At 34.3% G+C, this 17,663-nt stretch overlaps 1 protein-coding gene across 2 annotated transcripts; it reads right to left on the bottom strand.

Annotated features, from left to right (window-relative positions):
• Window positions 1-1,270: 1,270 nt before the first annotated feature.
• LOC126724408 (abscisic-aldehyde oxidase-like) lies at window positions 1,271-16,647 on the bottom strand. 2 transcript variants are annotated; one of them, XM_050428960.1, is made up of 10 exons: window positions 16,386-16,647; window positions 13,628-15,322; window positions 12,772-13,031; window positions 12,388-12,597; window positions 11,912-12,130; window positions 7,180-8,145; window positions 5,391-5,486; window positions 5,112-5,210; window positions 2,409-2,598; window positions 1,271-1,743 (listed from the first exon to the last, which is right to left on the bottom strand). In XM_050428960.1, exons 1-10 carry the CDS (start codon window positions 16,534-16,536, stop codon window positions 1,526-1,528), a joined length of 4,104 nt encoding a protein of 1,367 aa, XP_050284917.1. In that variant the 5' UTR covers window positions 16,537-16,647; the 3' UTR covers window positions 1,271-1,525. The 2 variants fall into 2 exon arrangements, with proteins under 2 accessions (XP_050284917.1, XP_050284920.1); XM_050428963.1 differs by having other exon boundaries at window positions 13,628-15,222; window positions 16,386-16,534.
• Between the last annotated feature and the right edge of the window lie 1,016 nt (window positions 16,648-17,663).

Genomic DNA, 17,663 nt, shown 5'->3' with positions numbered 1-17,663 from the left:
ATCTTTAGAGCAATTATTAATAAATCATTTTAGAAAAATTTTGACATTATTTTTATAAAAAATATAAAAAGCCATAAAAAAAAATTACTAAATGTTTTTTTTTTCTTTTCTCATAAAAGATTTCTAAATATATATCTTAAACCAATGCCCTTAACTTAAGGCATCCGTCAACTTTTTCCTATAATTATTGAATTATCATAGGAAAAAAAAATCTATTACAATATTTTTATTTTAGGTATTGAGTCTATTATTATTTTTGGGTCCTATAAGGATCATAAGTAGATCATTACTAATTACTCAAATGAACATTATAAAAACAGTTGTATCTATGGATTCAGTGAAAACAGTTGCCACTATTAAACACTCCCTTCAATTAACTTTTTTAGATGGGAACTTCAATTGATTTATTTTCTCATCAAACCCGAGCCTGTCAACTATTATTTATAATAGTTAGAAATCCTACATTATTACAGTAGTACTTGAACCCGTTCCCCCACCCCCCTTGCTCTAAGGCTTGGAGAGGTACCATCCCTACCGTACAGGCAAATGGTCGGAGCCTATCAACTTAATCAGCCATAAGGCTTGTAATCTTGGAATTTCAATTCTCAGGTTTCGATGTTCATGTGGTGGCATACAAATGGACTAGAAAAGATTTTTTGATAATTGAAAAGGGGGAGGGGGAGGGGGAGGGGGAGGGGGAGGAGGGGGGGGGTGGGGGGGAGGCGACCATGTATGACTCATCCTCTTGGGCGTGACCATAGGGGCACTCCCTTGCTAGAGAATGTTGGATTGAACCATAACTACTGTGATTGGGGGGGTGCTACAGATCTCACCCTAGCATCCCAAGAGAACTAGCAGTAAGGCGCAACGCATAAGTGCTCCCACCTCCTATCCCCAGTACTTGCTAGGGTTCAAATGAAGGATCATTGTGCATGCGTGCAGGATCCTTACCGCTAGGCCACCCCTCTTGGGGCTTGGGCATCTCATGACAACATGAAAATCAAGCTTGAAGTATGATTGAACGACTCAATCGCAAGCAAGTCATGGCATTCTTTTAGCATGTACAAAATCATCCAAAAATGCAATTACAGTTTCTTTCACATAAATATGTCCAAAATACCCAAGATTTCACTATTCACTTCCTCCACTTCCAAAATCAATCACATCAGGCAGTGTATAATTCTTATATAATTATTGCATTGAAAAATTTACAACTTTCACATAAGCTTTAAGGATACACCAATATGTGAAGAATATGGACTATAGAGAATGCAAAAAACAACTAAAATGGTAAAATATAACAAAAGGTCAAGGATTTATTACAAAAATTAGCTACCCCATGTAATAACATGGAGATTATTATCTATTTGCCCCATATTTTCGTCTCTATAAGGACTACTCTCTCTTTATTTTTCTATTTTAAATAAATGTACAAAAAAAAAAAAAAAGCTACAACCAAATGATAAAAGTGAGCTTATTTTCAGCAATGATGAATTCCATCCATCTTCCAGCACATAGAGCTCCTTCACTTTCTGCCCATTCTCCATTCCAAGTACCTCTCCACACTTTTCAGTCCACAGTGCTCCTTCACAACAGGCATCGTAGCAGGAACCTCCAACTGGAATGTTGAACTACACTCATCTTTGCCACTCCAAGAGAGAAGCTGTTTTCTGGCTTCTTTAATAGCTGCTCTAGTAGCACAGTGAACTGAAGCTGCTAAAATTAAAGGTGGCTCCCCAGAAGCTGCACAAAACAGCTTTTGATTTTATACACTACTAATTGATCAAACTACAAACATCACTCTACCCAATGACAATTTGCGCCTACAAACTATATTAATTTTAGAAGTGTGTTTTGATAACTAACTCAAATTAGTTCCTTTGCAGTGTCTGCCAGGATAGCACACTGCATAATTTAAAGGGAAGTAGACATTACGTCAGTCTATGGCTAAACTCTAATGCCATGAGCAACACAATGTATAAGATGTTTTTGGAAAAGGATTAGTATGATTTCAATATTCTGTAACAAGATCCCCTCCACTTCACAGTTCACAGTTAAGATTTCATTTTCTGAATCTAACAGTGTACATACCACCACAAATTTCAATGACTTGGCAGTCTGTACACCCTCAGATTTATAATATTTACTTTGAATCATGAATCAAATCCATTTCAAATGGAGAGGATCCTTTTCCCTTTTATTTTACATTTCACTATTTTAAGTTCATTAAAATAAGGGTGGTTTTGCAATATTTTTACAATAAATCATAAGTTCTCATAGTTTCAACAGATCAAGATCATCAATGATCTGCTTCATCAATTAGTTTCAATTTCAACTACTTAGAGACATCTGGAAGGTTTTCCAGTAAAAGCCATTTGCATTTAAAACAAAAATTCAAAGGGACATACCTTTTGAAGAAAGAACACGTTTTTGATGATGTCCACTTTTATGTATTTCAACATTGAATTGTTTGGGTATTGTGTCAAGTGTAGGAATCTTGTATGTCCATGTACCTTCCGCAACCACCAATCCATCTGAATTTGTCAGGTATTCCTCAAGCATGAAAAACCCAACTCCTTGGACAAAAGCTCCTTCAATCTGCAAGAAGCAACTTCAGATATCATAATTTATAAGTGAAAGGAGATATTTTGAGCATCCAGTTAGTAATGTATCAACATTCTAACATAAATACTTGAATGCAACAAAAGCGTTGGGTTCTGCAAGGTGAATTTCTTCTGGAAAAAACCAAGCCAATACATACAAAGCAAAGAAGCAGCTCAATTTTGATCGTGGATTGGAGAGGAAAGGTGGAAGAAAAGGTCGGGTTGAGGAGTTTTTGTGTGAGCTGTATGAGGTGAAATTCACACGAAGTAAAAAAAAGGCTTCACATCTATATGAGTAGTGTTTGGTTGGGTTTTGGCCAACAAAATAGCAGCACTACTAAGTTTAGTTTTTTTTTTTGTTTTTTTGATAAGTAATGAAAATTTTTATAAGAAAAAAGCAAACCTAGTACACCAGCGCTGTACTAAGAGAGAAATACAATCAATTCAAAATTCAGTTATCAAGCAATTGTAAGAGAGAAAAACAAGAGGGAGAGAGAAAAGCAGCACTCCAATTCAACAAAGTATGGAGAAAGAAGGCTTTAATTTCTAGGATATTCTGTTCACATCCCTCAAAACTTTTGGAATTACATTCTTGCCAAAGTCCATGTAGATTACATTAGCCAGTGAAACAGCTACAATTGTTTGAGATAAAAATGACTCCACACAGGACCATAGTCAGCACAGCACCCTCCCCCACCCCTTCCAGAAGGCAGAAAAGAATCCTTGGCTGGGAAAAATGAGATTTTCCAGTGCAATGTGTGCAATGTAGACTAAAAGAAATAAGGACCTTCATTTGCTAGGGAAGTATGGGACCTAAAGAAACTATATGGACTAAATGTGTCATAACCCGAGGAAAGAGCTAGGCACATCTACGTTATTCCCTAAAAGGAATAGTCATAATTGAGATTGCTCATAATCATAATATAACCTAGAATGATTTAGCACATGCCTGATATAGTACTCAACACATGCCACACGTCACTTTCACAATCTAAATCCACACATAAATCCAAACAATCCAAGATATTACATTTTCCAACCATTAATCATTATGTCCTCATCAAGGCACGTGTTGCGTTGTAGTTTCCCTAGCACATAGGGCATTACTAGGTTGGTTATGCTACAATATGTCACTACCAGAGAAAAGTGCTAACCACATTTGTATTATACCCCAAAAGGAATATAAAAATTTGGGTTTCTCATAATTGTTTATGTAACTTTGATTGACCTACTTCACGCCCGATGTAAGATGGGACTCAACACAAGCCCACACAACACCTTCACAATCTAAGTTCACACGCAAAACCAAACAAATTGAGGTATTAGTTTTTCTTTTTTGATAAGTCAAACAATTTGAGGTATTGCAATAAGGACTATTAACAACTAGAATCTCTCTAATCACTTTTATAGCCCAAATCAACTTGGTACATGCCTAATGTGGGACTTAGCACCTGTCCAAGACTTTCATAATCCAAATCCACACAATCTAAGTGATTTTAATCTCCCTCATTTAAAACCTAATGTCTTGTTTTAATTGTTTGAACTCCTAGATCTTATGTAGTCTTAGGCTTGGTGGGAAAAAATACTTATTCCTGCTTCCCCTATAAGAATTCAGTCCCTGAATTCGATGTACCTTGAAAAAATGTGGAAATATTTCCTTCATCTTAGCCTCACTCTCCCAATTCGCTTCCTTAATGGCATGATTCCTCCAGAATACTTTAACCATGAGGATATTCTTGGTAGGTAAACCATGCTCTTTTCTATCCAGAATTTGAATTGGTTGCCCTTCATTTGACAAATCCTCATTGATTTTGATTGTTTTTGGTAACATCTTTTTTTTTTATACCATAAATGAAAGTTAAGGGGATTTGACCCTAGATCTAATCTAACCCCATAGTAGGGATTGGAATGTTAGTAGGCCAAATCCTTTTGGGGTTTAATGCAGATATGGTTAGCACTTCCTTAGCTCATGACAAAATGAAATAAGAGACGCCTTCATTTGCTTAGTGAAGTGTGTGTGATTGTTTGTATACATTGAAGATTATGTTATATTTGGTATAACTCTAAGTAACATTACAGCATGTAATAACTTTTTATTAAATTAATATTTGAAAATCCCACTATTGGATTACATGTTCTCTATATTCTTAAAACATATGCCAAATTTTGTGCCAATCAAATGCTACTTAATATTCGATCCATTTTATGCACAATTTTATAATACAAAAATTTGAAATCAAAATATTTGATAGATGAGATAGTTATTGATCTCTAATCATGTTGAAATTTTGTATGTATATAAGAAGAAAATGTAATCCAACTGGTGGATTTGTCAAAATTTGCATCCAATAAAAAATATTGAATTGTGCAACATTATCTAAAGTTACACTAGGTGTAACTTTTTTTTTTTTTTTTTGACAATCTACACTAAGTGTAACTTAAACTCAATGCGCGCGTGCACACACACAATATATATAGCTCATCTCATAGGATTAAAATTAGGCAAACCTGTCCTAAATCCACAGCAGGGTTGAGACTCTGTCCACAATCATAGATAATATCAGTTTGCAAAATTGTGGTTTCTCCTGTCAAAATATTCACCTCCACCTGTGACACCAAACTTTTGTTATTGAATTTTAGCCGATATTTGTATTTTCACTGAGTGTGACTTGTAATGCAATATGGTACCCTGGAAGTGTGCCCTCATGCAACTTTATTTAAAGAAACACTTCTTTAGTTCCAAAATAAGCAAATGTGGAAGCAATAAGGTATTAGAGGTAAACTTGCCTCACTCACTGCGGCACCATAGGTTCGATATTGCATGGAAGTAAGGTCAGGGACAAAGAAAGAACTTGCTGATAAGTTCACAGAGAGCATGTAGGCCTACAATTTCATAAATCTGAGTCAGTGGAAAAGATGCAATATATCAAATCAAGAAATTCCGAAAGGAAAATTCATGCTAGGAGCAAAATTTCAGAATTTATAAGTTTAGATTTTTTTTTTTTGAGATACTAGATTTTTTTATTAGGATTGAGATGTCCTTTAGGATGTAATTGTGCCTTAATGTAATCCTTGAAGCCTATTAAGGTCTGTTTGTATTGTGTGTCCGTGTTTCAGGGCTTTTTTTTTTTTTTTTTTTTTTTTAAAGTCCAGCACCTGTTGCACAGTTCATGGGACATAAACAGTGCACCAAGGCAAATGCACAGTTTTCTCTCTAATGAACAGTAATTAAAAAAATTATTTTATTGTTTTTAGTTTTCAGCAAAATAAACTGTATCCAAACGCACACTAAAAGAAGCTCTAAGAATGGTTTTAGCATTGCAATTTGAATAAAAGTTTTCTAATTAGAGATATTTCTCTCTAGCATGGTGGTGATTTCAAGCACCCTTAGGTGGTGAAGCCTACGGTTTTTAGGTAAATTCTAAGTGGTGAAGCTTAGAATTTTCCCTGCCTTCTCTTCTTTTCCCTTCTTTCTATTTCTACACTTTCCATCCTAAATAAAAAATGCAAGTAAATATCCTGCCTCCTAGGGCAATTTTTCATACAACAAGCAACTACTTCACAAAATTACACCTTTCATTTGTGGGAGTTTTATATATGCCTTGACACAATCCAAAACCAGTGAAGGTTGTTTATTTGTTGAGTTACATTTAAAATAAATAATCAATGTCATTTAAATCAAGATCAGTCATTGCAGCTCAGAATCTCAGAAATATGTTAAAGCTTGAGATTCTATGATATATATGTCCCAGCTTGAGGGGAAGCATTATGAGTAGTATTTATATGTAATTACAACTCTTTTTTTTTTTTCTTTTTTTTCTCATTAAAAAAGAGAGTAGTATTTAATATTTATATGTTAAAGGGTAAATTTGTAATAATATACTAACGTTATAGTACAGATATTAAACATGTGTGTTAGGATAAATTAACTAACCCTAAGGAGTATTTAGCTTTTCCGAATTCTTTTAGGATTTTGCTTCTGTATAAGCAAGTCCCCTGGTCTTGTAGCAAACAATTAAAGCACTTTGATAATCAGTTGTTCAGCATATTATGCTCTCATTTAATGGTGATATTACAAAAGGCTAGGTTGATATTTCAAAGCTTCCAATTTATTTCTTTCTTCATCTTCAAGTTAGAGCCACAACCAGACCCCTAGAAAACCCTTTTCAACCCTCAGTTAGTCCTAAAATTCCTATTTTATAAACCATGTGACAGCCCACTGTAAATTAGCTTCAAAAAGTTACTGTTCATGAGTACAGTTCACACTGGACAGCGGCTTGGTTCTTAGTTTTCTTGCAACCCTCCATAAATTTTAAAATTGCCTTCTAATAAACAAACCTTAAAATCTAAAGGCTCAAAGCCAAATACTCTCGTCATGGAAAGTTTAATATCCCAATCAAGGGCCACCTTACAAACAAAGATTTTTGATAATTGTGTTTATGGTCCTACTTTCAGGTCAAAGGGTTGAATTAGGATAAGTTCTTGATTAACAAAGGCTTGGAAATAAGGTCTTGATTATCACATCCCATGTTCAAAAGGGGAAGAAAAAAAAATTGTCCAAACAGCACATAGCTACCTGATCAATAAGCATCTCCCATTTAATGGAACCCATTTGATCCTGCAACCTTTCCCTGAGTGGCCTGAGTCTTTCAACCAAAATATTGCAGCAAAGCCTCACTGCTTCACAGCTTGACTCAGATGTTGTGCTCCCAGCAGTAAAACCCCCTTGAATTAAACTCAAGCTATCAGACTGAATGACCCGTACTTTATCCGACAGATCTCCAACTCCATCACATTGGATTGAACTGAGACCAAATGCAGCCATCTGTTTTACCTTTGTCCAGAGCCCCTGGCCGAGCTCAATCCCACCGACTTCAACAACAATAGACCCATCACTTAAAATGCTTACTTTTCCTGGTGTGGGTCTTACAGAAAATTCATGCACAATAGGTATACGAGAAATGCCCCTTTTCCTCCATTTATTGTCCCTATTAAACTCTTTCACCATTTCAGTTCTCTGGTGTAAGCTTGATGACATGGCCAACTTATCCCATATAGAAGGTAAAGTATACTCGAGAGGTTCATCTGCATTACTCTCATAGAATAAGTTAAGGCTGTTGTATGTGTGGAGATTTATGCTTCTGACAGAATCAGCATCCATTGAAAGGGTAGATGCTACGTGTTCAATAACAGCTTCAGCAATAAATGATCCCTGTACTTCCCCAGGTGCCCGCATAGCAGATTTACTGGAATGATTTGTTTTGCATACCTTTATATCAAAGGATAAAGCACCCCAGTCATACTTTTTAAGTGGACCTAGTATGTTATGCGGCATAATTGGACTTATATCTGGAGACAACCCAGCATTAATTAATATTTCAAGTTGTAATGCTGTAATCTTCCCATTAGACTTGAATCCTACGCTGTAAGTTATTTTCATGGGATGCCTTCCTCCTGCCATTATCATATCAGTCTTGCGATCAAGATATATCCTGACAGGGCGACGCAATTTGTGTGCTGCAAGTGCACATGCTGTAGCAACCTAAAACATCAGTGTAAGTATTTGTGCTAGTGGTTTTATTTTTAACAGAAGTAATGGAGTATTTAATAGTTTCTATCAAATGATACAGAGAACCAAATAAAAAAAAACGAGAGAGAGAGAGATTTAAAAACAAAAACTGGAAATCATATACACAGAGATTAAGGATCTTAGAATCATATAAAACTCCAGTTTAAAGTGGTTTATTCTCATGTCAAACCAAGGCTGAGCGAATTACAATATAAAAAAGGTTCACAATGAAGTTATCCTTTCCAATCTAACATCCAAAGATAAACTGACCATAGGCATCCATTTAAATAAAACTTCTTATATGGGCATGGCATAAGACACAACCAAAAGGATCAAGGACAGATGGAACCATGATTTCATCTTTGGGGTTAGAAAGCATGAAACAAAAAGTATCCATCTTTCAAGAACCAAAAATATACTAAGATTCAAAACTAAATTAATATATGAAAATCTATTTCAATATTGACAAAATATAAATAAAATAAAAAACACAAAAGAATTGTACTTAATACATTTCAACTCAATAATCACCTATTAAAATAGAACTTGACCTTTGTTTGGAATCCCAAAATTTATCTATGATTGATTATGTAATAAATTTTGCTACAATTTCCCTTTCAATATACACAATCAAAGACCACTTTAAAAATTCATCCTCCATTTTATTGCGAATCCAAGTTTTGACAATATTCATGGTGCGCTTTCAGCTCGATTACCACTCCCTCAGTCCGTGGCATTGGTTGAAGCTTTAGCTTGCAGGCGTGCTGTCCAATTTGCTGTTGAGATCGGGTTACATGAAGTGATATTTGAAGGTGACGCAGCAGTAGTGATCAATGCCATTTCAAAAGGGTCGGCTAACCAATCTTTGTATGGTCACATAGTTGATGGTGTGCTTGGCCAAGCTTCTCTTTTACATTTTTCTGATTTTTGTTATGTTCCTCGTTCATGTAATTCAGTAGCTGATACATTAGCTAAACGTGCTAAAACAGGGCCTGAGTTACAAGTTTGGTTAGAAGATTGTCCTGAAGACATTACCCCTCTGATTTTGGGTGATGTTCCTTGATGTTTTAGTTCTGTTTCAATAAAGCCCAGCCCGCACTTGGGGTCTGGTTTCTCAAAAAAAAAAAAAAGACAATATTCATGGTGGGAAATTTTGAATATTGTAGTTGGTTTTCCTATCATCTACACATCAAGTAAAAAACATATTTATTATCTCATTATATATTCACTATTGACTAACTAAAAAATAATTAGTGTTGCCAAGTTAAAAAATTTAGGCAAAAACATCTTTTTATCCCTATATTTTGGCCTTATCTTCAATTTGGTCCTCAAGTTTTAACAGTTTTCATTTTGGTCCTTATATTTTTAAACTAGCTAAACGCTATTTTTAAACTAGTAGTAACGCCCATCAGCCACATAGGCATTTTTCGTAAGTGAGATGATGGCGGGACAAAATGACAGCAAGTTTAAAAATAAAAAAGGACCACAGTGAAAGCTATGAGAACTATGACCATTTAGAAAATAGGGCCAAAATATAAGGACCAAAAAAGTGTTTTTACCAAATTTTAATTAAAAAAATTCAAACAAAAACAGATGTTCTTAAAATTACCCAGCCTCAATCACTTAATGTGTTACCATGTTAAAAAAAGAAAAAGAAAAAAAAGCACCTAAACAAATTGTTTAGGTTTAGTCAGCAACAACATGAGAACATCCTAATCCCAAATTTTAATTTTAATTTTTTTAATGTTGTGTCCCAAACAACATAAAGCGAGTAACAAAACACAGTCATTTGGAAAAAAAAAAAAAAAGGAACAAAAACAAAAAAATTCCAAAACACTAATTTGAATGTGTGTGTGTGTGTGCATATAAAAGAAGTTAAGTTGACAAACAAATTGATATTAGTAACACTTAGAAATTTGGAGCGACAATGGATGGGATAACTATTTTATTTGTTGAATTTATGGGACAATTTTTTTTTTTTCCTTTTTTTTTTTGGTGGGGAAGGAATGGGGAGAGGGTGGATGGACCCCCTTAGTATAAACGTTGCTTCACCCCTAAAATGGATGCAACAATAAAATTGAAGAATAGAAAAATAAAGAAAGATAACCTAGTAGTTGGCATCAATCAAGAGAGAACAAACCTATAAGTCATTTACAGTGATTCAATCATTCTTAACTATAGAAAGTTCAGGTTCATTTTACAGTGGTTACAAATGTTAAATTTAGACCAGAACTGTAGAGAGGGTATCTGACATAGGACAAAAGCTCTGGTACTAATTAATTTAGCAAAGGGCAGATTCTAGGAGGTAGGCAATTAGGATTGTTTGGGTTAGGCATTTGTGCTGGAAAGGATGTAAAAAATATATATATATATATATATATATATATATATATATATAGATATATATGTTAGAGGTAGAGTTTCAAATATGCTAAGCAATAGATTTGCTTTGAAGGTCAAACAGACAAAACTCAAGTTCAACCGCATTTTGATATTTTGGGATTCTTGGGGAGCTATTTGAAGGACATGATGTTTTTGGAATTTAAGACTTTGATTTTTAGGGAAAGATGGAAACACAATTCAGGTATGGGTTTGCTAGAATCAATTTAAATCACTGAAAAACTAAAGGGAAAAAATTACACCTAGGGTTTCGTCAAAAACACACTTAAGACAAAAATTGCATCACACAAAACTCCACAGCATAATGCCGAAAAGTTCAATAACTTGTTCCCCATTGAATTGAAAGCATTATATCTTTTTTATAGAAAACTAAACCTAACTGTAATAGCAGTTGGACATACCAAATTCAAACTAAATAACTAATAAAACTCGCAATATAAACCAAAAATAACCTAATAAAACCCAAAAACAAGACCTAACGCCCAAAACTACAGCCCATGACAGGAATCTCAACATCAAAGTTGTCAATTCCTTTGCAGAGACCATTTCGATTTATATATATATATATATATATATATATATATATAACTACTCTCTTGTGTTGATTGTTTTGCTAGCTCCTCTTTGGACCAGCATTAGAAAAGAATCAGGTAAGTAAGAAATAACTCTCCTGCTATTTATCACCACTTCCTAGTTCCTAATAACAATACCAGATTAAACCAGTTCAATAACAATTTCAGATTGCAAGAAAGCAAGGTACGAGAACATTTTCTAGAAAAAAAGAGAGGCTAAGATCCAATATATTTTGCATGAAAGGGTATGGGAGAATTATGAGTAAATGACGAAAGACATATTCTTAATAATTAAACTTAAAAAAAAATATCATATGTGAGTAAAGTAAATGAAAAAAGAACACATTCTCAATGAAAATAATAATAAAATTCCATATGTGAGCAAAATAAAGGAAATAAAAAGGACTTTAGGAAACATATAATGAATTTTTTACATACCAGCCAAAACCACAATACCAGTCAAAATTTAGTAGAATGGACCGAAATGGGCGGAATTGGCTGAAATGCATTGGAATTCAGAACCAGATAGAATGGAGGGGTGATTAGTACCAGTTCACTAACTCTTATAAAAAAAAAAAAAAAATTAGTACCAGTTCACTAACTGGAATGGAATATTCCGGCTGTTCTGGGTGGAATAGAATGGAATTGATAACATTGCTCAACATATTACAAAACTAGCTTCTCATTGCCTACATCAATGTCAATAGTGAAAATAAATTTTGTAAAAAAAAAGTTAAAATAAGGAGATTTTTATACAAGATACTCACAGGCATGGCTTTGATGGCCTTTCCACCAAATGCTCCCCCAACCCTTCTCGTAATTACGCGGACATTATGTTCAGGAACACCGAGACATCTTGCAATCACAACGTGTGTCCACTCAGGGACCTGACTTGAACTATAAACCACCATGCAGTTGTCTTCATCTGGTATAGCAAGGGCAGCTTGCGACTCCATATAGAAATAGTATTGTGACCCAAGTTTAACCTGAATGCCACAATTCCCAAAAAAGAAAAAAAAAATTGAGAACAATCATGCATTCTATTAGTGGATGACTAAAAAGATGCTGAATCAGTATAACCATGTCAACAATCCTGATTTATCTTTTCTTTTTAATTGCCATATTTACATTTGAAATGAAGCAAAATTGAATATCCATACATAAGCCTTTTTTTTTTTCTGGGGGGGGGGGGGGTGTGGGAAAGGAAAGGAAAGAAAAACAATGGCATGTAGATGACAAGTACCTCAGCAGAAAGAATTTTATGATCAGCTTCAGCCATTCCTTTCGATATATCACCAACTTGTTTTGGGTAAAACATAGGAGGAACCTCAAAAAGGCTAGATCTCTTAACAGCCTCTTCTACAGAGAGAATTGGAGGTTCTAAATTTTCCAAGTCATAATCAACCACAGCGAACTTTATAGCTTTATCTGCATGTTTCTGTGTATCTGCAACCTACAAAGTCAGTTTAATGAGTATCTCATGCAGAAACTCCAAAAAGGAATTAATTTTTTAATAAGAAAAAAGAATTAAATGAATTTGTGTATTATCTCATAGGGTATACATTTGTAATCAATGGAAATGAAGGCCATATATTTCTAGAGAAGAATAATGGAATCATCGAATTACCACAAATGCAAGACGCTGACCGGCACACTGAGTAAGCTCCTCAGCAAATAAAGGTTCAGCACCAAAAATGTTTTTTGATCCTATATTCTCTCCACCTTTCGGGATGTCTTTAAAAGTAATAATTGAAGCCACTCCATCTGGAAGTGGTTTAGGCTGGAATTGTATACCTTTTACCCATGCCAAAGGCTTTGTGCTATAAATGAATGTTCCATGTAGGCAATTTTCTGGTGAAGGAATGTCATCCACATAGAAAGCCTCACCTACTTGACCAGCATGAGTTAGTTATCTAGTTCTTCAAGGAGCTTCCAGCCATAATTGAAGATATATAACAAAAAGTAACAGAAAAGGAAATAATTGTGTTAATCTGATATCACTAATCATCAGCAGAAGCAATAGAAAAATATATCAACTCACATCAGACTACTGTTGTCTAGGCTAGGTAATTATAATCAATCATAATGAAGCTGACAACCTATGTAACAGCAGTTGCATAGTTACTGCTGGTTCCGAGGAGGAATTTGCATGCTTGCAGTAATTTCCCAGAGAGAAAGAGAAGGAGATATGATTAACACTAGTTATACATGAGCACAAAAATGGGGAAAGGGTAAATTTAGGAACTTTGTGGTTCAAAAATTCAAATTGTTCAATTCATTTAAGCCTTTAAGGTGGCAGGTCAAGTTTCAAACAAGAAACATGAGGCCACCAAGCAGCAGAAGGATGCTAGTAATGATTGTATTGAATATAATATATATATATATATATATATAAAATAATAATAATAATAATAATAATAATAATAAAATAAATAAAAAAAACCATTTTCACTATGCACATATCTATGTGCAGTATTACGAACCAGAAGCTTGGATGGCAGCTCCAGATTTTGTAATTGGCTCACCAACTGGATGATACTCTTCACTTAATTCAATCACCTGCTTACCGGATGATAGCAAACTTGGGAGGTTATCATGAGCTAGCTGAACATGATTCTGGTTTATTTTGTAAGCATTAACATTCTTGATATATCCTTCTAACAAAACATTAGAAATTTTACCACCATTGTCAATTAAGGGGCTAAAGAAATCAAAAAGATAACCTATGGCCAAGCTTGACCTATAGGCAGGATAGGAAGTGCCATCTTCAGGTACCACAATGGCTTTAACTAATTTGGTAGCTTCATATAGAACATCTAAACTTAAAATTTTTCCAGCTAAAAATTCCTCCACCTGTCTTGCTCTAATTGCATGTTTAGTCCCATAAGCACCAAAAGCTAGCTGACAGTTATTTACTATGATTCCATCAGAAGTTTTACATGGAGAAACTTCAGCCAAGAATGCAGCATTTAAATAGGGCAATGCATTTCCAAGAGGTCGTGGTGCAGCTCGATAGGTTTCAAAGAGCAACATAGTGTCAGTTTCAGATGAAATATTTTTTATTGATTCCCAGGATGGGATTTTAACATTGAGAAGTAAAGTTTTGGAACTCAAAGGAGGCCTTTCTAGAAACTCCTCCAACATAATCCTTTCACATGTAGGACCGGTCATTATATATACCATTGAACCCACAGCAACAAGAATCGTAGCAATATCAGAAGGAAAATTCTTCCTTTGTGCCATCATCAAGTTTCCCCCTATACTAGCTGTATTCCGGATGAAGCCTGAAGCAATTTTCTCCATATGGTTGGCAATTTTTTTGAACACCATCTCACTCTTTGGGTGAAATTCACCTTTGTTTTCTTCCTTTAAAGCTTCAATAGCTTTAGAGATTGTGATGGTTGCTCCAATCTCAATCCCTTTTGGATCTCTTTGAATCGATGAGAGCTCAGGAATATACCGTAGATCAATATATCTGTCATAGTGTTCTAGTTCCTTGTAATAACCCATTCCAGTGTTGCCAGCAACTAATTTAATCAAGCTCCCATCATCGGTCTCATTAGATTCCAAGAAGCTTTGAAGTTCCTTGACTCTAACAGGATTGTACCAATAAAATCCTTTAGAATCCAAAAGCATGGAAGACCTGATTTCCTTCTTCAGGAACTCAGGAAATGTACAAATCTCTTTGTTACGGTTATAGAAAGGTAATCTACTCATCTTTACTTCCTTACTCTCTCCCTTTCTCCAAAAAGTGTTGAGCCCCAAATCCTCCACATCAACATCAGCCGCAAAACTCTTGCAGGCATCAGCTATTGATCTATATCCAGTACAGCGACAAAGGTTTCCTGAAATAGCCTTTTCAGCTTCAGAAACTGTCAGCTTGGAGAATCCAGGAGAGGGCTCTGATTGATTGGCCTTTTCAGCATTGACCAGAGCTGCAAAGAGTGAAACACACATTCCAGGAGTACAAAACCCACATTGAGAAGCATGGAAACCAGCGAACCTTTGATGAATTGGGTGGAACCCATCTTTGCTATTTCCAAGGCCTTCAGTTGTTGTAATAGAATATCCATTTATGCTGCAAAGTAGAGTAAGACATGAACTTGCTGTAAAATCCTCAACCTGATCAAGCACAGGATCATACTTTGACAGTAAAACAACACAAGCACCACAACCACCTGCAACCATGAATTATAGACCATTTCAAGAAATCATTTCAATGATAATTAGAAATTATTCATATCTTAGGTAAACCCAATTTCAGTCAAATTAAGATGATCAAAGAACTGCCACAATTCAAAATTCAGAATCATCAGCATAAAAGAAAGACTCTTGCTCGTTGACTAAAAATATGAGAGCCCCATTTTGGATTACAGGTTTAAGGTGCTTGACTTTGCAGCAAAGAAAAAAACAAGGCTAAAATGCAAAACCCACCCTCTAAGTTTCTCAAAATTCATTTCAGTCCTCTAACTTTGCTTTTGTTTATTTCAGTTCTTTAACTTTGCTTTTCCATAAACTTTTGTTATATGTTGTGGTTAATTTTTCAATTTTTAAAATTTTTCTTCAAGTTTTTTAAATTAAAAAAATCCAATTAATGATGGAAGAATATTTTTCAGATTTTTTTTTTTCAAAAAATTTTAACAAAAGGTTATGGAAAGTCATTAATTGAATAAATCTGAAATTTAAGGAGTTAAAAAATTGAAATGAATTTTTGGTGAAACAGAGAGTGAGTTTTGCATTTTAGCCAAAAAAAAAAAACTAACCTTAGTTCAATACTCAAATCACATAATCAACGCTAAAGCAATGAGAGGTTATTAATCTCTACAAACACACACACACACATGCTGTGATTCCCCTCGACAGGTTTAATCAACACCTAAACAACTCATTTTCCTAAGAGGAAAATTAATCAGAACCTAACAATCCAGAATTTTCTTATATACTTATACAAAGACACATACAACAAAATCCATGTCATCAAAAGTGCATTTTCCTAGCCAAAATCAAGCACAGAGTACACAACAAAGAGCAATTTTTTTTTTTTTTTTTTTTGTTGACAAAGAGTAAAGTTATCACAGCAGATACAGTCCATAACAAGCAATGTTGTTCACAGCATAACAAGAAGAAGAAAACTCAACTACCCATCTAAGAGAATGTATACCTGAATGAAATTTAATCATGAATTCTCTATGACACAAAATAATATAGCTGCTACACACATTGACACACGCACACACGAACCTTCACCACAGCTGAGCTTGACACTCTTGAAGCGAGTTCTGGAACGCAAGAACTCAAGCAAAGTAGTTGAAGGGTCAACAGTGGAGAGCTCAAACCTCTCTCCATTTACAGCAAAAACTAGATTGTTTCTGGTTTCTCTCTCCACCGCCATTTCTTGGAGAAAGACAAACTGACAAACTCAGCTGAACTCAACTCATTTCCTTAAAAGAAGTCCAACAGCAATAATGTTTTTTTTTTTTTTTGGAGAGAGAGAACAAAAGGCAAAAGCAATATTAGTTTGATTCGGTTTGTACTAACTAGTAACTACTGCACACTAGCTTGCTGACAATGATGTCACATGGAAAGAATTTTGTTTTGATAAAATGCAAAATGACCCGAGTTTTTAGCTTCATTTTTAAACAGGCCAAATAAATTGTCAATTTAGTGATAAACCCCTCTCAAAATTAAAGTATTTTATATATAATTTTTAGCCAAGAAAAATAAAATGAATAACATGTAACTGCATGTATCTCAAAAATAAAATAATAACGTCAATGTATATTTCACTCCAGTTATTGTACACAACTATATATATATATATATATATATATATAATTTCTTTTTAAATTGAAATCGTGACTTTTTTTTTTATTGAAATCATAATTTATTGTTATTATTTTTATAGAGTTTTAACATATAATGTTCGAGGTCTAAGAATTATCATTAGACTAAGATATCAATTGATTTTTAATTTAGGCGAAAATTAAATTTTAAATCTTTTATTCAATTATCAGAGATTTTATCAATTAAGTTAATGGAAACCCAACATAACTTATTTATTTACTATTGATAATAATAGTTGGTGTACACTAATATTTCATATTTAGCCAAATGGTAGTAGTAATAATATGTAAACCCAGTGGGGTTGGCCGAATGGTTGGCCACTTGGTCTCAAAGTGGCTGTCTTGTCCACTTGTCGCGAATAGTGATTAGTTTTTAGTTGAAAGTTTTGAGGAACCGTTGGAAAAAAAAAAAAAGTAATAATATTTAGGTCGGTGCAACAGTTGAAGCTAGAAATACTAAAATAGCTAACCCCAAAATCCATGCAAATAGATCTTACAAAAATGGGACCTTGTCAGTTGTCACATGGGCATCACACTCACATGCAGATTCTATTAACGGGAGCAGAGTGATTTATTGAAACTTGCGATACATTATAATTTATAAGTTCATTTTACAAAAATATTCTGTAAAATATTGTATTTATAGTTGATGTATGATACTTATTAGGTAAAATTA

Source organism: Quercus robur, chromosome 1 (assembly GCF_932294415.1).
Source record: "Quercus robur chromosome 1, dhQueRobu3.1, whole genome shotgun sequence".
In the NCBI taxonomy this organism is placed as follows: Eukaryota; Viridiplantae; Streptophyta; class Magnoliopsida; order Fagales; family Fagaceae; genus Quercus; species Quercus robur.
This window is presented reverse-complemented; position numbering and strand designations above follow the sequence as displayed.